Genomic DNA, 19,137 nt, shown 5'->3' with positions numbered 1-19,137 from the left:
GCGCCAGTAGCAGTTCTGTCATTGCTGTTGCGGAGGAGGGAGAGAACTGAAGTTGCCCCCAATTTTTATATTCCTTGACTCTGTTTTTCCCATCATTTCTGGCATTGGATTTAAACTATTGAAAACAGGTTTAAAAATTATCTTGAGAATAGTGCTAATGAGAAGCAGCATGGAATCAGTCCTAGTTTTCCCACATTCCCTGCAACATTTGTTGTTATTTTTTCCTGTCATTTTAGCCAATCTCAGAAATGTATATTGATACCTTCAGAATAGATTTTTGAGGAAGACTCAGGGAGAGGAGAAGAAAATAATTGCAACATTTTTTCCTCTAGGAGAACCTGGGATAGGTAAGATTCAAAATGGTATAAGTATGTAGAAAACCTTCAACACACAATGGATGCTCTAAGAAATGTCATCATGAGCAAAGATAGGGATTCTATTTGGGGAACTATCATCTAACATGTCTAATGGGAATTTAGTCCAACCTTGCAATAGCCTAATTAGTCACGAAATGACTAATACCCTTTTGATACCCTTTGTAGGAGGTCTCAAATGTATCCTTGCCCTGCCTAACACAAGTTAGCTTTGTGCTTTTGGGCAAGTCATGGTCTCTTTAAATTTTTCTCTTCTACTTGAACAGAAACAAGATCCCTTTTGGCTGAAATGTTTTATTTTTCTGTAGTTCCTTAATTCTGCTTAGATATTTAGCTCATTAATTTCTCCATGGGGGGAAAAAATCTACAACCATGAATAGACATGGGAAACACCTGTTTTGTTCTGAAAGTCAGTTGGTGGTTGTCTCCATTTTGCACTCATATTTGCAAAAGACTAAAGAATATAAGATGGTATTTTGCAGGTGTGTTGAGTGTCTTAGAGCCCCAGTAGGTTTTCCTTGGGAATTCAGGATATACTTGACTTCATAATATTTTTTTTAAATGATGAAGACTAACATTTTCAGGTTTGTAAACCATTGACTGGAAGTATAATTGTTTCTCTTTTTAATTTTTAAAGCAGTGGTTAAAGTAACCTTATATTTTGTTGCCTTTTTTTTCTTGCCCAAATTCTAAAACTTACACCTGGATGTGCTTCCTCAAACTCCCACTAAGAAATAAGCCCTTCACAATCATCCAGCTGGTAAATGTGCACATCCAGGATTCTCTTCAGTTTCACTAAAAGAAACAAACTGTTGCTCAGATACATTGTTGGATCTTATAGACACCTCTATTGTAACCAGCTTGTACTAGTTTGTGTGAGACCTGATTTCTAATTTTTCACCGTGAGCATTTATACTTCAGAAATTGGCGAATGCTACAAATTAGGATTTGAATTATTGTGGTATTGGAGGGTCTCGACTTAAGAAAGTGGTGGAGAAAATGTTAATGCTAGTTAAGCTTAAAAGTGGATCATGAAATGTTTTTCCTGGAAGGTCTGATTCTTAAAACTTTACAAGCATACACCTCTGTTTTCATGTTTGTGATATGTTCAGCATATCACCAGTATTGCCACTGATTTAATTACTCTCATGGTTCACCTAAGTGGGGGATGTAAAAGTGGCAAAAAGGGCAAAGATGGAAATTTCTATAGTCCCAACTCACTTTAATAATTGCTCTTTTAAGTCTTTTTCTTCTCTAACTACTCAGAATAGAAGGGAATGACATGATAATCAATTACTTTATTTTTAGCATCTGCATGCCTTGTGGTTGATTTCCCAATCTCAGTATAGTAGGAGCTTCTCCTGGATCATGTCAGATACTGGGTTTTAGTCAGTTAGATCCTTATAGTAAATTGGATTGAAAACTGCCCTTTTCAGAATTAGGGCCCCCAGGGTGCTGCCCTGTCCTTTGATGGGAATTTTTCTAGGATTTGGTCTTTTAGCTCTACAAGTCTGGAACTTTAGTAGTTCTTACAGGATTTATTATATTCTCCTAAAACTGTCACATTATTCCAAGTTAAGGTAGATCTGCACCCATAATATCAGTTTGTTAATTTTCAGTGGGTAATATCCTTTTCTTTTGATCAAATAATCTTGTTCCCCATCAAGGGCTTCTTCCTTCTTGACATTAAGTCAAATTTATAATTAAGTTGCTTGGTGAGCATTAGTGTCTTATGAAAATATTTCAATCATGTAGAACCTGATGAGCTTTCCTCATCCCTCTGTCGCATTTACTTTGCTAGCAATCAGATATTTGTGCTTACCCCGGATATGGCCTTTTTTCCCTCTTTGTTAATGCTGAAGCATCACTGACAAATTCTTACTATCCATCCTAATTTTTCCCCAAACTTCACTTTTTTGGATAGTTTTCCCTACAAACAGTTCATTATCTTATGGGAAGAATTTGTATGGGAGATTTCTCTTAGACAACTATTCTTATTCATGATGGTGGATTTTTGTGAATTTCATTTGAGTAGGATATCGGTCCTCTGACTTCTTTATTTGTCCCTTTTTCAGTTACATTTTGTCCTAGATGTGGGAAGCCCATTGATCCTTCCCCCCTTTTTTCCTTCTGGACTTCTATTTACTGAATTTAGTTCCCTATAATAATAATTTTTACCCTGAGTCTGCTTTTTCCCCATTTCCACATAGAGGAAGATGGGTGAGGTCAGGGGCTTTGCCCATATTCTTGGGATATGTGAGAATCACAGGTATGGCTAAGAATCAGGGTCTGACTATAATTACATTAGTCTGGGACATTATCTATCTGGGACATTAACTAAAGAGATTCCTTTAAACATTTGGGATCATACAAAGTACCTTAAACCCACAGGACCAGAGCTGGAAAAGGACTTCAGAGGCTATGTCAACTTTCTTTTATAGTTGAGAAAACCAACACTCAGTGAAATTGTGATTTACCCAAAGTCACACAGATAGTAAATGACAAGCAAGATTTAAAGTCAGGTTCTTTAACACCAGGGTCAGTGCTCACATAAGAGAAACTATAAGAGAATCCAACCAAATTCAAATCCAGATATCCCAGGAGAAGTTCTCTGAGCTTGCAGTGACCCCTGGGAAATGAAAACCATCTGAATTTAGTTAGCCGTTTGTGCTTTCTTTGACCCCAGCCTTTTATATTCCATAATGAATTTTTTTCTTATCTAGTCTGTGTGTGTGTGTGTGTGTGTGTGTTTGTGTGTGTGTGTTCTCTAGTCTGAGTCTTTTATTAGCTTTTACAAAGCCAAATCCAAATTTATATCATCTAAAATATTCCTGGTATCTCTGAACCCAGAAGGTATTAGTGAACACATATTCAATTCACTTCAGAGTAAGCAGAGTTCTATATCCAAACCTCTGGAGTTCTGTTTTGAATAAAGATCTCATTACACCCTGTTCCATAGGATTTTATAGAGAAAGTTGCAAATATATATTTGCCTTAAACATATATTAGATAACTGATTAATATTTGTTGATTCAATGAGTCCATTGTGGCTTGGTGGATAAAGGGCTAGATTTGAAGCCAGTAGATTGGAGTTTAGAGCTTAGACTTGCTTTTTCCTTCTGCTGTGACATGTAGGTTACTCCATACCTTTCTGGACCTTATTTTTTTCTCATTTATAAAAAAAGTTGGACTAAGTCAATGACATCAAATTCAGATAGAAATAGAGGCCACTAAACCATTCATAAGAATTTGTAAAAGGCATAGTGACTTAGAAAATCACATATTAATATTATCCATGTTGTTTTCTAGTTTTATTTGTTTTCTTAAATACCTTCCAATTACATTTTAATTTGGTTCTGGCTGCACCCTGGAGTGTTGTGGGCTAATGTGGGTTTGATCCCTCTGGACCGGATAACCTTTGAAGTCCCTTCTAACTCTCCATCTATGATTCTGAGCTCTGAATTGCATTCCTTTGAAATGATGTGTACATGATAGTTTTTACCCAATTGTCAGATGTCTAAGTGACAAGGTGTCAGGCTCTAGATCTTTGATTAGGAGACCTTGCTGTCTAGTCTCAGCCCTGCTCTTGACTTGGACAAATCCTTTTCCTGTCTCAAAGCGGTAGTTTTCTCATTTGTAAAATTAACAGGTAACGTCAGATAATCTCCATTGTCATTTCTAGTTGTAAAATCCCATGATCCTTTTTGCCCTCTCTTGTGTAATTCCCCATTTCAAAAGAAGGTAATATTAGTTTGATCAATTCAGAGACCAGGGGCAAAGGAGGAAGGGTAAAAAAAGAACAATAAAAATCCACTCTGTTTTAGGGTCAGACTTATGCTGTCTATATTAGGAGAGATCCTGGATTATCCATTTTTTTAAAATGGATCTTTTTGGTAGTCTGCTAAAGCTTATGGACTCTTAAAAATAAATATTTTTAAAATGCATGAAATGAAATATATAGGATTGGAAAAAACACCTGGTAATATTTAAGTACAGTTATCAAAATATTTTTAAAATACCCTAATTTAATAAATCTTGGCTTAGATAATCCCTAAGCACCCTTCCAGCTCTAAATTCTGCATGTTCTCTGCCCTCAAAGAGCTTTTCAGCATAGTAGGAATCAGAATTTAAAGCCAGAAGGAATTTTACACAATTAATGATTAAATTCCTCTTTTAACAGATCAATAAATTGACAAATTGTAACTTGCCACATCTACACAGATAGCCAGTAGCTAAGGTGATATCCAACTCCAAATTAAGTGTTCTTTTCACTATTTAGTAGGCTCTCATTTGCTCTATGTGTGTTGTGGGGTGGTGGTAGAATTATTTAAAAAAAAATCATTTTAAAAAGTGCCCAATACTTTTTGAAAGTCCCATTGCTATGGATTGCATTTATTTACTATATTCAATTTAAAATTCATGAATTAGTATCTACATTTTTAAAATTATCATTATTGTTATTTTGATGAATCAATTGTGGTTAAGTGACTTGCCCAGTATCACACAGCTAGTAAGTAATAAGTGGGTGAGACCACATTTGAACTCTGGTGCTCTTGACTTCAGGGCCAGTGCTTTATCCATTTTGCCATCTAGCTATCCCCATCTTCATATTTTTAAAAAGAATATCAAAACACCTTATAAATTGAATCGGAGACAATATTGACACACTCCTTCCATATAACTAAAACAAAACATGATTAAGATTATAATTACCTTCTAAAAAGGGAAATGTGACTATTAATGTGTTCAGTTACTCAGGGAACTCTGAAAACAACAGAAATTTTGATAGTTGTAGTAATACCAATCTAAGGATACAGAGCATTAAAAAATTAAAATACCTCATTACAGATGACTTGGCATCTCTCTTCTATAATAATAAAACAAAGCAGCTAATGCACTCAGCCTTTCAGTGTTGATTATTCAGTGGTTTCCTTATTTGATTTCTCTATAGAGAGAGTGACAGAAAGAAACAGAGACAAAAAGAGGGAGAGACATTCTGTCTTTGAGTAGGATACTTTGGAACATTGCTTGTGGGTTAATTAATCAATAAAAATTTGGCCAATGAATCAAGACTGGGGAAAATAAAAGACAGAGAAATTTATATTCGGAGTCTCAAAGGTACTTTTTTATTCTTAATTAACTCTGGATTTTTTTTTTTTAATCTTTTGGTGAGACTAGCTACAAGCTGTGTCATTTTCTCACATCACCACCACCACCACCACCACCACCACCACCACCACCATCATTATTTTATTATTATTTCTTAATTTTTCTCTTTAGGGTCCTTACAATGAATCATGCTGTTTAGTGCAGTAGTGCAAGAGGGAGGGTTATATATAAGTGCCCTGGTACCTACTAATTGGTTAGTAGATTGATTAGTAGAAAAATGTAACATCTGAAAAGCTGTGGTATGAGATGTGGCAGACTCTCACTTTCCTTTTGTTAGAGGCTATGCTTTCTTAATGTAATCCTAATTAGCTTTTTTTGGCTGCCACAGCACATAGTCATCTCTTTATAAGTGACTGACATCCCACTGCTAACTAATAGTGAGCTTGTAGTCCACTGAAAACTGTAGATTTTATTTTATTTTTTCAGAACAAATGACAGTTAATGATTTCTCTCCCACTTTGAACTAATCTAGTTTTTTCTTTGGGCCCAAGTATAAGACATGTACCCCTCTTTAGTTTCATTTTCTTAGATGAATTAGATCAAAGGAGATAATAATTGTAAAGTGCTTAGTACAGTGCCTGGCATATAGGATATAGTAAGTGCTATATAATTGTTATGGTGGTTTTTGTTGTTGTTATTAAACCCAATGCTTCTGGCTTTTCAAGATACTCTTAGACTCTGATTATGTCTGTTAATTGCCTCTCTGGTTTTTTTATTATCTGCATATTTAATGAGCATACTCTCTATGCTCTTATCCAAGTCACTGATAAAAATCAAACAGGATAGACTCCAATATAGACGCTTGAGGCACTCTACTGGAGACCTCCTCCCAACTTGACATTAAATATGGATTCATATGATTTTATTACCTTTTAATTGTTATCCCATTTCCCCACATGAATAATATGAGACTTTATCTAAAGCTTTACTAAAATTTGAGTAACTCATATCCTTAGCATTCCCCTTAAGGGGGATGTAAGAAATGAAGCAGAGAATGCCTTCTTTTACCCTAGTCAAAGGAAAAAAAAAAGATTGTAGATTAGTTTAGCTCAATTAAGTTGACTTTTCACCCTGTATTGTTAAATTCCTTCAAGGCAAGTTATTATGGCTTATTGGTGTTTCTTGTAGCCTCTTAAGAATAATATGTGGCGTTATAATAGTGTTTAAATAGTTATTTGATTAATTGACTAGGATATGACGTAGGAAACTCATCCGGTACAGGAAGTTCCTGGAAGGGGTTATACTTTCCACCAAAGCAGGATACATTTTAGGTGCTTAATAAATATTTTTGATTGATTGACAGTGCCTTCTCTATAAATTGTGGTCTTAGTGAGGTACATGGAGCAAAGATGTCATACACAGAGTATTGGGGGTCCCTAATATTCCAGCATGCCTCTGAACCAGATTAATATATAATTGGGTGTAAAATGATCAGCTATGAATGACTTGGCTATTTTCAGCAACACAGTGATTCAAGACAATCTGAAGGATTTATGATGAAAAATGCTATCCCACATCCAGAAAAAGAATTGATTGTGTCTGAACACAAATTAAAGCATATTTTAAAACTTTATTTTTCTTGATTTTTTTGAGGGCAATGCATATTTATATTTTCTGTCACAATATAACTTTTATGAAAATGTTTTACATGACTTCCCATGTAACTTCTCAATGTGAGGAGTGGGGAGGGAGGAAGTGAAAGAATCTGAAACTCAAAGTTTTAAAAACAAAAGATTGTTTTACATATAAATGGAGGAAATAAAATACTAAATAATGGGGGTAATGTAATTGGGGAATATTTAACAAAATAAAAACAATAAACGATCAGATTTTTAAACCAAATCAATATGATGCCTGAAAGAGACAGTACCGTTTAGTGGGTTCTCATTTCTATGGGAGCTTGACATCACTGGTTTAGAGTCCTGAGGACCTAAATTGTTTGCTCAGTATCAAATAGCCAGTATATGTTGGGGGCAGGACCTGAACATAATTTTTTTCTGATTTGGAGGAGAGCTAGCTCTCTATTATTACAGGATGCTTTCCTTCTAAAGATAAATATAATACAAATTAGAATCTGATCAATATGTATGGGAATTTTAAAGTTCTGTGAGATCAGCTTAAGCAAAAATGATGTCCAGTTCAGGACATAAAGGAAGGTTTTATGGAAGAGGTGACATTTGAGTTCTAGTCTCCTTAGAATCATAGTCTTTCCTGAAAATTGGAATATTAGAAATGGATCACCTTGTTCAGAGCATCTAGTTTCCCTCTGCTGCAGTTCAATTTAATTTTAACAGTTTTTGGATTGTTTACTACATTTAATGCTATGCAGGCCATAAATCTGAATGAAACAATGAATATAAGAATATCTTTTAAGAAATCCTCTACAATAGTGCTTTTTCCATTTCATCAAGTCTGTTTTTTAAGGAGTTTTCTTTAGATAATTTCTGATTTTTCCTTTTCCATCCCCTCTTGCAAAGATCTCTTTTCTTTTCCCCATTTTTCTTCAAACTCTCTTTTAAGATCCTTTTTGAATTTTTTCAAGAGAGCCTTGTGAAAAGGAGACCAACTCATATCCCCCTTTGGGGCTTCATCTAGAGTTGATTTGCCTTTAGAATCCTCAGGGATTGAGATCTGTTCTTCCCTTTCTTCATAAAAGCTGTCTATGGTCAGAGTTCTTTTTTTAAAGGTTAAGGTTTTAAGGCAAAGGGGCTACAGAACCTTTAGTTTGCCCTGAGATGGTTCTGCTGACTGACTTCCAGTGCTGGGCAGGCATGGACAGGTCCACATTCTTCTGGGGTTCAATGGCTCACAATTTGCCTTTGAATCTGCTTTTGAGTGTCTAACAGTAAATCTGCTGAAGCACCGGCTTGTAACGAGGACAGAATGGTTCCTAAGAGCCTTTTAGTAGATTCTCCACCCTGGCTCCCTGGCTCCCTGCCCCAGCTCCTTACCCCAGGCTCCTTGCTCTATGATCTGGGCTCTGTAGCCTCTCCCCCAGCATGACTGAAACAAACCTGTTCTGAAGTTCTTCCAAAATAGCTTCTAATGGAAATTTGTTGTATTCAAAATATTTGTGAGTTCTGTGACTCCAAATCCAGTTCAGAGGCTTAATCTGCTGTTAATTTGAGGGAAGCTCGGAGAAGGTCACATAGAGTTGAGTCTGCTTTCTGCCATCTTGGCTCCATCCCCCTGTGAGGGATATTTCAAAGTCAAGTCATTGACCTTGATGATCAATAATTGTCTCTACATGTATAATCTGTATCCTGACAGTAACCTGTATCCTGACATAGGAGTGTCATCATATTCCTGTCACTTTTTCATTTCTTTGGTCTGGAAAAATTTTAAAGTACTGGCACAGTGGGATAATGTAATGGGCTTTGAGACAAGAGATACTGAATTTAATCTTTTTATCTGTGGGTGTCCCTGGGCAGATCATTTAAAATTTTCCAGTTTTCTCATCTTTAAAATGAGGATATTTATCTCATATAAGGATAAATAAGATAACACATGTAAAACATTTTCTGAACCTTAAAGAATTATATAAATGCTATTATCATTAGTATTGTTATATTACATTTAGTTGGGATAGAAACAATTTTCATTAAGCCTCTCAAAGTTTATGAGAACTTGTAATTTTTTAATCGAGGACTTCATCCAGATAATATTTTCCACATATTGTATCTTGGCTCACCCCTACTTCCATAAGGGTCTCAGCTATTTATGTTTAATGCTTTCAGCTTCAGAGAGTATGATCTCAAGTGAAGGTTTCACTCATTAGCCAAGTACAGAATGAAGTTTCTTCTTCAGGTGGTATTTGAGCAACAGGTACCTGGTGGGAATGAGGGATGAGTCCATCTTGCCAGAGGCTTAGCCAATCTCAGCCTTGTGAGGTAATTGTGGTTTCTAGCAGTGTAACCTTTCTGTTGCATCTTTTGTTTCCACAGTGAGAGAAAAACGAAAGAGCCTCTTCATCAACCACGTAAGTGAAACCGCTTCCTCAAGCTGTCCTGGGCAAGTGCTACATTGGTGACACTTAACAGTTGAAAACTTAATGATGTTTCCTGCTGACTAAAATTTAATTGTTATTCTTTAATGTTATTTAGAAGATTGCCAATGATGCTGAAATGTATTTTCTCTTTGTGACTCCATAATCAGGGTGTATTCTATTGAGATTCCAACCTACTGCTTTTTCAACTTAGAACATGTGTAAATATGCACTCCAGTGATATCACAGCTTTGCACTGAAAGCTCCCTTCCCTCCTCCTTCCCCTCTTCTTTCCCTCCCTTCCTCCTTCCCTCTCTCCTTTCCTCCCTTCTTCCTCTCCTCCCTCCCTCCTTCCATCTCTTCCTCCCTCTTTTCCTTCCTCCCTTATCTCTCATCTTTTCTCCCTTCCTTCTTTCCTCCCTTTATTCCTCCCTTCCTTCTTTTCCTTCCTCCCTTCCTTCCCACCCTCCCTCCTTTTTTCCTCCCTTCTGTACCTCTCCCTAACCCCCAGAGTAGTTCTTAGTGGACTTAGCAGTTGTAAGAGGCCTTTTGTTACTAGAAGGAACAGTTCATTACTAGAAGAAACAGAAAACCTTGTTTTAAAAGGTATCCCTAGCTCTGCTCTCTCTGGCTCTGGCTCTGGCCCAGCTCAGTAGGGAATGATTCCTTTTACTCTATCCTTTCTTGAGGCTCAAGTGTAGCTGCAGCCAGGTGCAGGTGTGGCTTGCAAACTGTTGGCTTGCAAGGCTCTGGCTCCAGCTTAGCTGGGATATTCCAATGTACAACATGCTGAGGTGTCTTGGCTTGCATCAGAGGCAAATTTTGATCCCTGCTCCCCTCCTTCTGCCCTTTAGATATGCAGCATTCTTTTTTTAAAAAAGCCACCAAATTTTTAGAGGGGGAAAATCAACATATTTGTAAATACTCCTGTGAAGGTTTGTGGGATGATGTATATTAGGCTTGAAAAAGAATTCTTCACTTTAAAAGAAGTTCCTCATTGGTTATTTTTAAAATGGTAGCATTTGTAATACAGTTAAGTATTTCTTTAGATTTTTAAATACTTATTGAGAAGATGGGAGCAAACTTGAGGGTACAGCTTTAGAAAGTGAATATTAATAGAACCATAATAATTCTTTAAAAATCATCTGTGATATTAGAACATAGGTCAGTGGGGGAATGGTTTGTTATGATTTACACATATCTGGTTACGAATATGCTTTTCTTTAAAGCAAATCATTTTTGCTCAGTCAGTTCTTAAGGATGGAATCTAGTGATCCCAACTCTTTGCCTTTCTTTGTCTTTTCTCCTATTGTATTTGGACATTTCACTTTTTATCAGCACTTTCCCCAATAGCAAAGGAAAATGATAGAATCAACATTCAAAAGAAGTGTGTGTGTGTGTGTGTGTGTGTGTGTGTGTGCATTGTTCATGAATAGTATGAAGGAAGAATTTTTTTTAGATTTATTCATGCCATTTTTCCACCCCCCATCATCATAGATATTAAATATTCAACTATATATGAAACAATGGTTTTGAAGTCAGAGGCTTAGGAGTTTGATTCTTGGATAGTTATTTGCTTGTTTTCTGATTCAGATTAACTTAGTTATACCTCAGGTTCTTCATCTATACAATGGGAATAATATTCAAATTAAGTATCTTGTGGACATTAAAATATTATATCAATATAAGTCAATTACCATGTATGTATATATTTATTTACCTCCTCCTTATTTCTCCTCCATGATATTTTAGACTGGGAAGAGTATCTCCAACCATTAACTTCCCTACAACTTGTCACTGAAGAAACTTCTGCTTATGGACAGAAACTAACAAAAAATATTATGCCCATCACAAGTGCAGTTCAGAGTGAGATAGATTAATGATAGATTCTTTCTCTCTCTCTCTCTCTCTCTCTCTCTCTCTCTCTCTCTCTCTCTCTTTCTCTTTCCTTCTCTTCTCTTTCCCTCTCTCTCTCTTTCTTTTCTTTCTTTCTTTTCTTTTCTTCTTTATTTTCTTTCTTTCTTCTCTTTCTCTCTTTCTTTTCTTTCTCTCTCTCTATATATTTATCTACATCTGTATATATCAATATTTATAGATGTAGATATATAAGATTTATGTAGAGAGATTGATATAGATAAATATAGATGGATTATATCTATGACTTGAATGAAGCCAAGAACCTCTCTCTTCTCTAGCAGCTCATAGAGTTCCATATTTAGAATCAGGAAGATCATATTTGGGCACTGGTCTGGAGTGAGGCACATCTGCCTGCAAACCAATCTGTCTGCAGTGGGTCTAGGAACTCCACCCATTTGGGCATAAAACACCACAGCCCATTTGAAACATTGAAATATCAACATATTTCAAAATAAGGCATTCTTTCATCCATTCAGCATTCATTTTACTGACATATTAGTACTGGTTGCAGGCAGAGTGCTTGCTGGGAAAGATAAAAATTTATAAAAGACATATTTCCTACCCTCCTGAAATTCACAGTTGACACTGTTGAGGGCAGAATTTAAGAAACCATAGAACTTTTATTACAGGAGAGTTGTAAAACAAATTGTTATATTAGGTTCTTTTTTGTAGTTAGTGGAAATATATAAAATTGGGGTTACATTAAGAGCAATAAAACAGTGAAATGGATTAAAAAGGTCTTTTAGGGGCATCTAGGGAGTATAGTAGGTAGAGCACTGTCTCTTGAGTCAGGAGTACCTGAATTTAAATCTGGTGCCAGACAATTGAAACTTCCTAAATATGCAATCCTGGCTAAGTCACTTAACCATGATTGTCTGGCAAAAAAAGGGTATGTGTGTAAAACGTTCAAACTTAGAGAAACCAGTTTGATTTGTCACAGAGAGGCAATTGATGGCCCTCAAGAAGATAGCTGTGATTTCAGATCTAACCTTGGATACTTCATAGCTCTGTTTCCCAAGGCAGGTCACTTAACTTGTGCCTCAGTTTCCTTAACTGTAAAGTATGAGAAATAGTAGCAACTAGCTCTTAGGGTTATTATGATAATCAGATATTTGTTTTAGGGGGGGAAAAACCACTTAACATATACATCCTTATTTCTTTTCCCAAAGATAGAAAAAAAGAGTTACTGCTTTGAGGTTTTGGGGCTATGCAGTATTTTATTTAAAGTCAGAATGAATGATTCTGTTGGTCTTTACAACAATCAACTAAATAACTTAAATATTGTATTACACATAACAAAGTATTTTTCATAATATACTTCAATAAAGTTAATTTTTTTAAAAATTGGAAATCTCTAATTTTAACCTAAGGTGAGCTTGAAGTAGAAAACTACCATTTTAAATCTTAGGAAAAACCTATACCTTGTGTTGTGTAATCCTGGCACCCTACCAACTCTTGGTGGGATTATATCTGAAATGTAGTTGTAGTAATGCATACCAACAAAATGCTGAAACTGCATAACAAATCATGCTCTTTGGCAGTCCTAATTTAAAGATTTTTTTTTTCCTCTGGGACCCTTTAAAATTAAAGGGCATTCTCTGAAATTTTTATTTCCCTGTCTGCAGCCATTCAGGAAGGTAGTAAACTTGCCATCTCTGAAGTACTTACTGTAGGCTAACTGGTCGTCCTCATTATTTGCAAGGAAGCCAAGTATCTTTTATCCTTTGTTTATCAATCTTGTCTATATATCTGTTTAGTAATTCTGATGTAATTATTATATTTTACTAGCTTTGTTCTTAGGGGTTTGACCAAATTAAATTTTTTTTTTCCGAATTCAGCCTTTTAAGTTTTCTGCAGGTTAATGCAAAAAAATTTATTCTTTTGTTCTCCTGGTTTAGCTAGTCTAGTCACTGTTACATGATTCCTGAAGTCTCTTATTGCATCTCATATTTAATGACTAGGGGAAAAGTAGATAAAGTGAAGTAATATTGAGAATTTATGTTTGACGTGCCTTGTCTATGCTCACACTCAGTAAATACCAAAGCTGAGATTTGGAACCCAGACATCTTCTGACTCCAGGTTCGAATTACCTTCTGTTAAATGAATCTGGCTCTTGGGAGCATTATCATACTTATTTACAAGTAAGGAACTTAAACCTCAGGAAAGGTGAAATGAGCCTTTCCAATGGTCTTTCAGCTAATAAATGATAGAATTCGGAGGGGAATCCATTTGTCATGACTTCTGCCTTTCCATTGCCTTGTGCTCTTTTTCTGTACCAAGATTCTTAAGTGCACTAAATACATTGAATTCCAGAGAAAATTACCAAGGGATGTTATAGCATCTATTTAATTTGATATATTTGAAAATTGGATTTAAGAATAAACATGCCATATGTCTTTTATATTTGTTTATGGCGCCTAGTAGGTGGTATTGTTGTTTAAAATTTTTATTGATATCTTATTTTCATATTACCTTCATTTCCAAATCTGTCCTTCCTCCTCACTACTTAAAATTGTTACTTCTAATAGAGGGACAAAAAAAGAAGGGGAACAAAAGCTAAAAAAAATTATTCAACACAATAACTGTCTTTTTAAAAAAATGTTAATAGTCTTTTATTTACAGGTTATATGTATGGGTAACTTTACAGCATTGACAATTGCCAAACCTCTTGTTCCAATTTTTCCCCTCCTTTTTCCCACCCCAGATAGCAGGATGACCAGTAGATGTTAAATATATTAAAATATAAATTAGATACACAATAAGTATTCATGACCAAACCATTGTTTTGCTGTACAAAAAGAATCGGACTCTGAAATATTGTATAATTAGCCTGTGAAGGAAATCAAAAATGCAGGTGGGCAAAAATATAGGGATTGGGAATTCAATGTAATGGTTTTTAGTCATCTCCCAGAGTTCTTTCTCTGGGCGTAGCTGGTTCAGTTCATTACTGCTCCATTGGAACGGATTTGGTTCATCTCATTGCTGAGGATGGCCAGGTCCATCAGAACACAATAACTGTCTTATAATATATGCAATATTCCAAACTGTAGTCTACCATCTTGTAAGTCTAGTATCTGGTTTTATGTAAAGAACATTAATTAGATTGGGAGTCAGAAAATCTGTATTTTAATACCAGTTCTATCATAAGTTATGTGACCTTAAGTAATTATTGCTTTTTTTTTTTTTTTTAGTTCCCTTAGTTCACTTTCTTCATTTGTAAGATTAATGAGTTGGATTTTAGATTTAGGGGGAAGGTACAAAGTGCCTTCCCCCTTGAAAGTCCTAATTCATTGTTAGAGGGTTTTAAATAGATACTAGATGGTAATGGAAAATAAATTTTTCTTCAGCCTCTTTCATGGCTACATCTCTGGGAAATTGGAGACAACAGCATAAAGTAATATGTGAACATATTTGCTAGTTCTTTAGTTTATAACCAGTTACTTCAAGTGAACAGGAATTTGTCTTCTTTAAAATGCATATAGACTACCCTTCCATAGTTAAGATGAATTTTAAAAAAATTGCATTGTAAAGCTTTCACTTTTGCTGATGAATTAAGAAGATAGTTAATAGGTTGAACTTGCCTGTGCTGGGCTTAGAAACTGCTATATCAGATGATGGTGTGGACAGCTGACAAGCTTTCTTGTTGTGAGTTTTGATGTGCAAAGGATCCATTTCTCCAATTTATAATTTGATGACTGCTGAAATGTGATAGTTTGATGGGGCTTAAACTCACTTTTGTTAAACCCTCAGATGCCTTTCTCTTTCCATTTCCAGAAAGCTGAAAACCTAGATCTTTATTGTTAGTTTTCAACTTAGGGTATTTGAATGTACTTTCTGTGTACTTGTTGTAGTGGGGTAGGTGACATCCTTAAAATTGTCTTAAAATCACCACTATCTTCTTCCTACTCAGAATTGGAATCTAACTCAGATGTCAAAATTAGAAGACAACTCTAATGCTATTTGGACCAATCTATTCCTGAATTAGCATCCCTTCTATAATTTACAAGTGGTCATCTGGTCTTTGAAAAACAGAGATAAAGATAAGACAGAAAGAACCCACTACTTCCCAAAATCCATTCTACTTTTTGATTATACAGTATTAATTATTAGGAAGGTTTTTCTTTTTATATTTTTACTGGAAAGTTTTACTAGAAAAAAGTTACAATAGTGGAAAAGCTCTTCCCCATCCCCCTAAAACATGTTTCAGTTTGAATTTACTCATTGATTCCACAGCTACTGAAAATCTTGGCTTGTGGGCCCCCACTAAAGCCAAAGGACATAATGTTTTTCTCATAAGCTGGGGGCATGTTCTTCTGCAATTCCAGGCATACCTTGGAGATATTGTGGATTTGATTTCAGCCCATTGCAATAAAGTGAATATAGTGAGTCACATGAACTTTTTGGTTTCTCATTGCATATAAAAATCATGTTTATGCTATAGTCTATTAAGTGTACAATATTATTTTATCTTGAAAATGCATGTACCTTAATTTAAAAATACTTTATTGCTAAAAATGCTAATCATCATTTGATCCTTTCTTTTTCATGGTGGAAGGTCTTGCATCTATGTTGATGGTGCTGACAGATCAGGGTAATGATTGCTGAAGATTGGGGAATGGAGGCAATTTCTTAAAAGAAGATAACGGTGAAGTTTGTTATATTGATTGATTCTTCCTTTTACAAACTATTTCTCTGTAGCATGATGCTGTTGATAGAATTTTAGCCATGGTTGAATTTATTTCAAAATTGGAGACAATTTTCTCAAATCCTGTCATTGCTTTATGAGCTAAGTTTATGTAATATCCTTCAATTGTGTCTCAGGAACTAGGGAGGACTGAGAACTCAGAGAGAGAGAGAGAGAGAGAGAGAGAGAGAGAGAGATGGGGGAATGCAGTTAGAATATATAAAACCTTTATTTCTTAAGCTTTCTCTTACATGGGAGTGGTTCCTGGAATCTAAAATAATTACAATAGTAACATCAAAGATCATTGATCTTAGATCATTATGTTAATGAAAAAATTGAAATATCATAAGAATTACCAAAATGTGACACAAAGACATGATGTGATCACATACTTTTGGGAAAATGGTGTTGATAGACTTGTTTTTTGCAGTGTTGCTACAAACCTTCAATTTGTAAAAAATGAAATATCTTTGAAATGCAATAAAGTGCAATAAAAAAGTAAGGCACAATAAAATGAGATATACCTGTATACACATATCATTTAAGAAGAGCGAATAGAACAATATATAAAGCATATTGTAATATATGTAATATAATAATATAATGTAATACATTAGGGAGTATTTGGAGAAGCTTATGGTTGGGAACAACTGTGTCAAATATCACACGTGGAGGAAAAGCCCATAGCTTTGACAGTGTAGGATGGTCACTGGCTTCTGGTGATGTCTTTGTGCTAGTCTTCCTAGTCTCATGATTGCTCCTGGGTATGATAACTCCTGGACATTGCTCCCCTGATCTTGTGCTCCTTGTTAGGCGTGTGATTGTAGCTGAAGTCTTCAGTTAAGTGTTTACCTCTTCCCCCATCTCTTAGAACCCTGAAAATTCAGCTTTAGCTTATTTAGTGAAAAAGGAAGAACCTTTTTAATACAGTATTCATACTGGGGAAAACTTAGGTGATTTTTGACCATTAGTCAAAAGATCTGACTCCAAGGGGCATCATTCTTTGGGGGACACAGAATAATAGCCAGCCAGCTATATAGAGCCTGTAGGTATTATCTGCTTTTGACCCTACCTCCTCTTAGGAGGATCAGATCACTTCAGTCCTCTATCTGACTTACTTAGAGTTAAGAGTCCATATGTTTCCTTTTTCATTTTTGATGGCCATATTACATTCCCCACTGAATTGCATTCACAGGCAACCCTTTTTAACAAACTCTGTGTAAAATTGAAATTCTCCAGTTTTCCTCAGATCCCCAGTATCCTTTGGATCTTTCATAGAAATGAAAGGAGGGAGGCAAGAACAACAACAAAAACAAAGTGAAATTATGGTGAGGTCTTAATTCTCTATTTTATATTTATTTCTTTATTTTATATGTGTAACTTATTACACATTTATTGTGTTTTGAGCTGTCCTTAGCTTAGATCAAGTCTAAATCTTGCTCTGTAACTTGATTACTTGCTTATAATGCATTAGGTGGCACAGTGCAGAGTGCTGATCTCAAATCTGGCTTTAGATATTTCCTAGCTGTGTAATACTGACACACATCACTTAATCCTTGTTCACCTCAGTTTCTTCATCTGTAAAATAGGGACAGTAATAACCCTATCTTTCTGGATTGCTGTGAGTACCAAGTGAGATAATAATTGTAAAGCCCTTAGTAGAGTGTTCAACATATAACAAGTGCTATATAATAATATTATTATTGTTATCATTATTACTGTTGTTTAATTTTACCCTTTGAAGCCAAGTAAAATGTCTAATTTCTTTTCATTTATGGCAGTCCTTTAGATCTTAAAGATGGCTCTTCCATTCCCTTTTGAAATGCCTTCTCTAGTGTAACTATTTGTCATATTCTTGAAGCTCATTGCTATTCTGACCTTTCTTAATATTTTCCAGCTATTATTTCATTGTAACATCTCTTTTATATACATAGCCCATGAAAACTGTTACTTTCTCTTTAAGAACCAAGGAGAAGGAACTCAGTTACTGGTACTGTGGCTTTAAAAGCTAAGATGTCATGTTGGGAAAAAGGCAGTTGGAGTCACAGTTGGAAGAGGGGTTGATTGGATGGGAGAGATGTTTGCCATGAAGAACCTCTCTCTGAAGATGAGGGGAAAATGAAGTTTTTCTTTTTGATCTGCTAACCAATTAAGATCTGTGACAGTCAACCAGTCAACAAACACTTGTTAAAAGTCTAGTGTTTGCCAGGCACTGTGGGAAGAACAGGAGAGAAGAGTGAGAGAGTGAGGAGGAAGGACTTGCTTTTGTTTTTAATGGAAATCCTATAAAAAGAACTGAATATAGTCTGTAAGGAGCTAGCAGCTCCGTATATTTTGGGAGTGATTTTCCATTGTTATTAAAGAAAAGACACAGAGAAGAGATTAATATTGAAGAGGAATATGAAGAACCTTCATAGGCTTTGATCAGTTATCTGGAGTGAGATGAATACCTTGAGATTTGTTGCCAGAAAGTACAGAGGAATCATCTGCTGTCATTTTTAAGGTCTGAGGAGACTTTAAAAGGTGATATTTTGCTAATTGTATGAATATTTGGTAACTTTAAATATTTAAGGATATTAGATGAGTAAAATAAATTCTAGGGACAAAGAAGGCTTCTCAGATTCATTAAATAATATTTCATAAATTCGAATGGGGGTTCAAATTAATGAGGAGAAATTTCAAATTTATTAATGAGGAATATGTTATCAAGAATACTCCTAGATTACTGTAGAGTTTGGGATTAACAAATTAAATATATTGCAACAAGAGTCAAATGGAAGATCAAAGTCAAGTGACCTACAAAAGAATGTGGTCAGGCTTCAGACCCTGCATGTTTGCATTATCCAGTTCATTTCTTGTCTGTGAATGGAAAAAAAAATTAACTGCCTTTTTCTTTGCCTGAATGCCATGTTTTTGAACCAAAAACAGAATGTTCTGCTTTAAAACAAGGGCGGGGGGGGGGGGAAGGGAGAGAGAGAGAGAGAGAGAGGAGAGAAGGAAGGAGGGAC

The 19,137-nt window shown here is 35.4% G+C and overlaps 1 protein-coding gene across 9 annotated transcripts in view; it reads left to right on the top strand.

The window, feature by feature from the left end:
* Nucleotides 1–19,137, top strand: part of CCNY (cyclin Y) — a 260,199-nt gene that overhangs the window by 190,858 nt on the left and 50,204 nt on the right. For 7 of the 9 annotated variants that reach the window (XM_012551213.3, XM_012551212.3, XM_031939652.1 and 4 more), the window contains one exon: nucleotides 9,488–9,522. In XM_012551213.3, the coding sequence (XP_012406667.1) occupies nucleotides 9,488–9,522 (35 nt within the window). Of the gene's footprint in view, nucleotides 1–9,487; nucleotides 9,523–18,147; nucleotides 18,653–19,137 lie in introns of those variants that run through there. The other 2 variants (XM_031939656.1, XM_012551216.3) reach the window with 2 other exon arrangements.

The sequence above is a fragment of the Sarcophilus harrisii genome, chromosome 5 (genome assembly GCF_902635505.1).
Source record: "Sarcophilus harrisii chromosome 5, mSarHar1.11, whole genome shotgun sequence".
NCBI classification, from domain to species: domain Eukaryota; kingdom Metazoa; phylum Chordata; class Mammalia; order Dasyuromorphia; family Dasyuridae; genus Sarcophilus; species Sarcophilus harrisii.
Note: the sequence above shows the minus strand (reverse complement) of the source record. Positions and strands in the feature narration are given on the sequence as shown.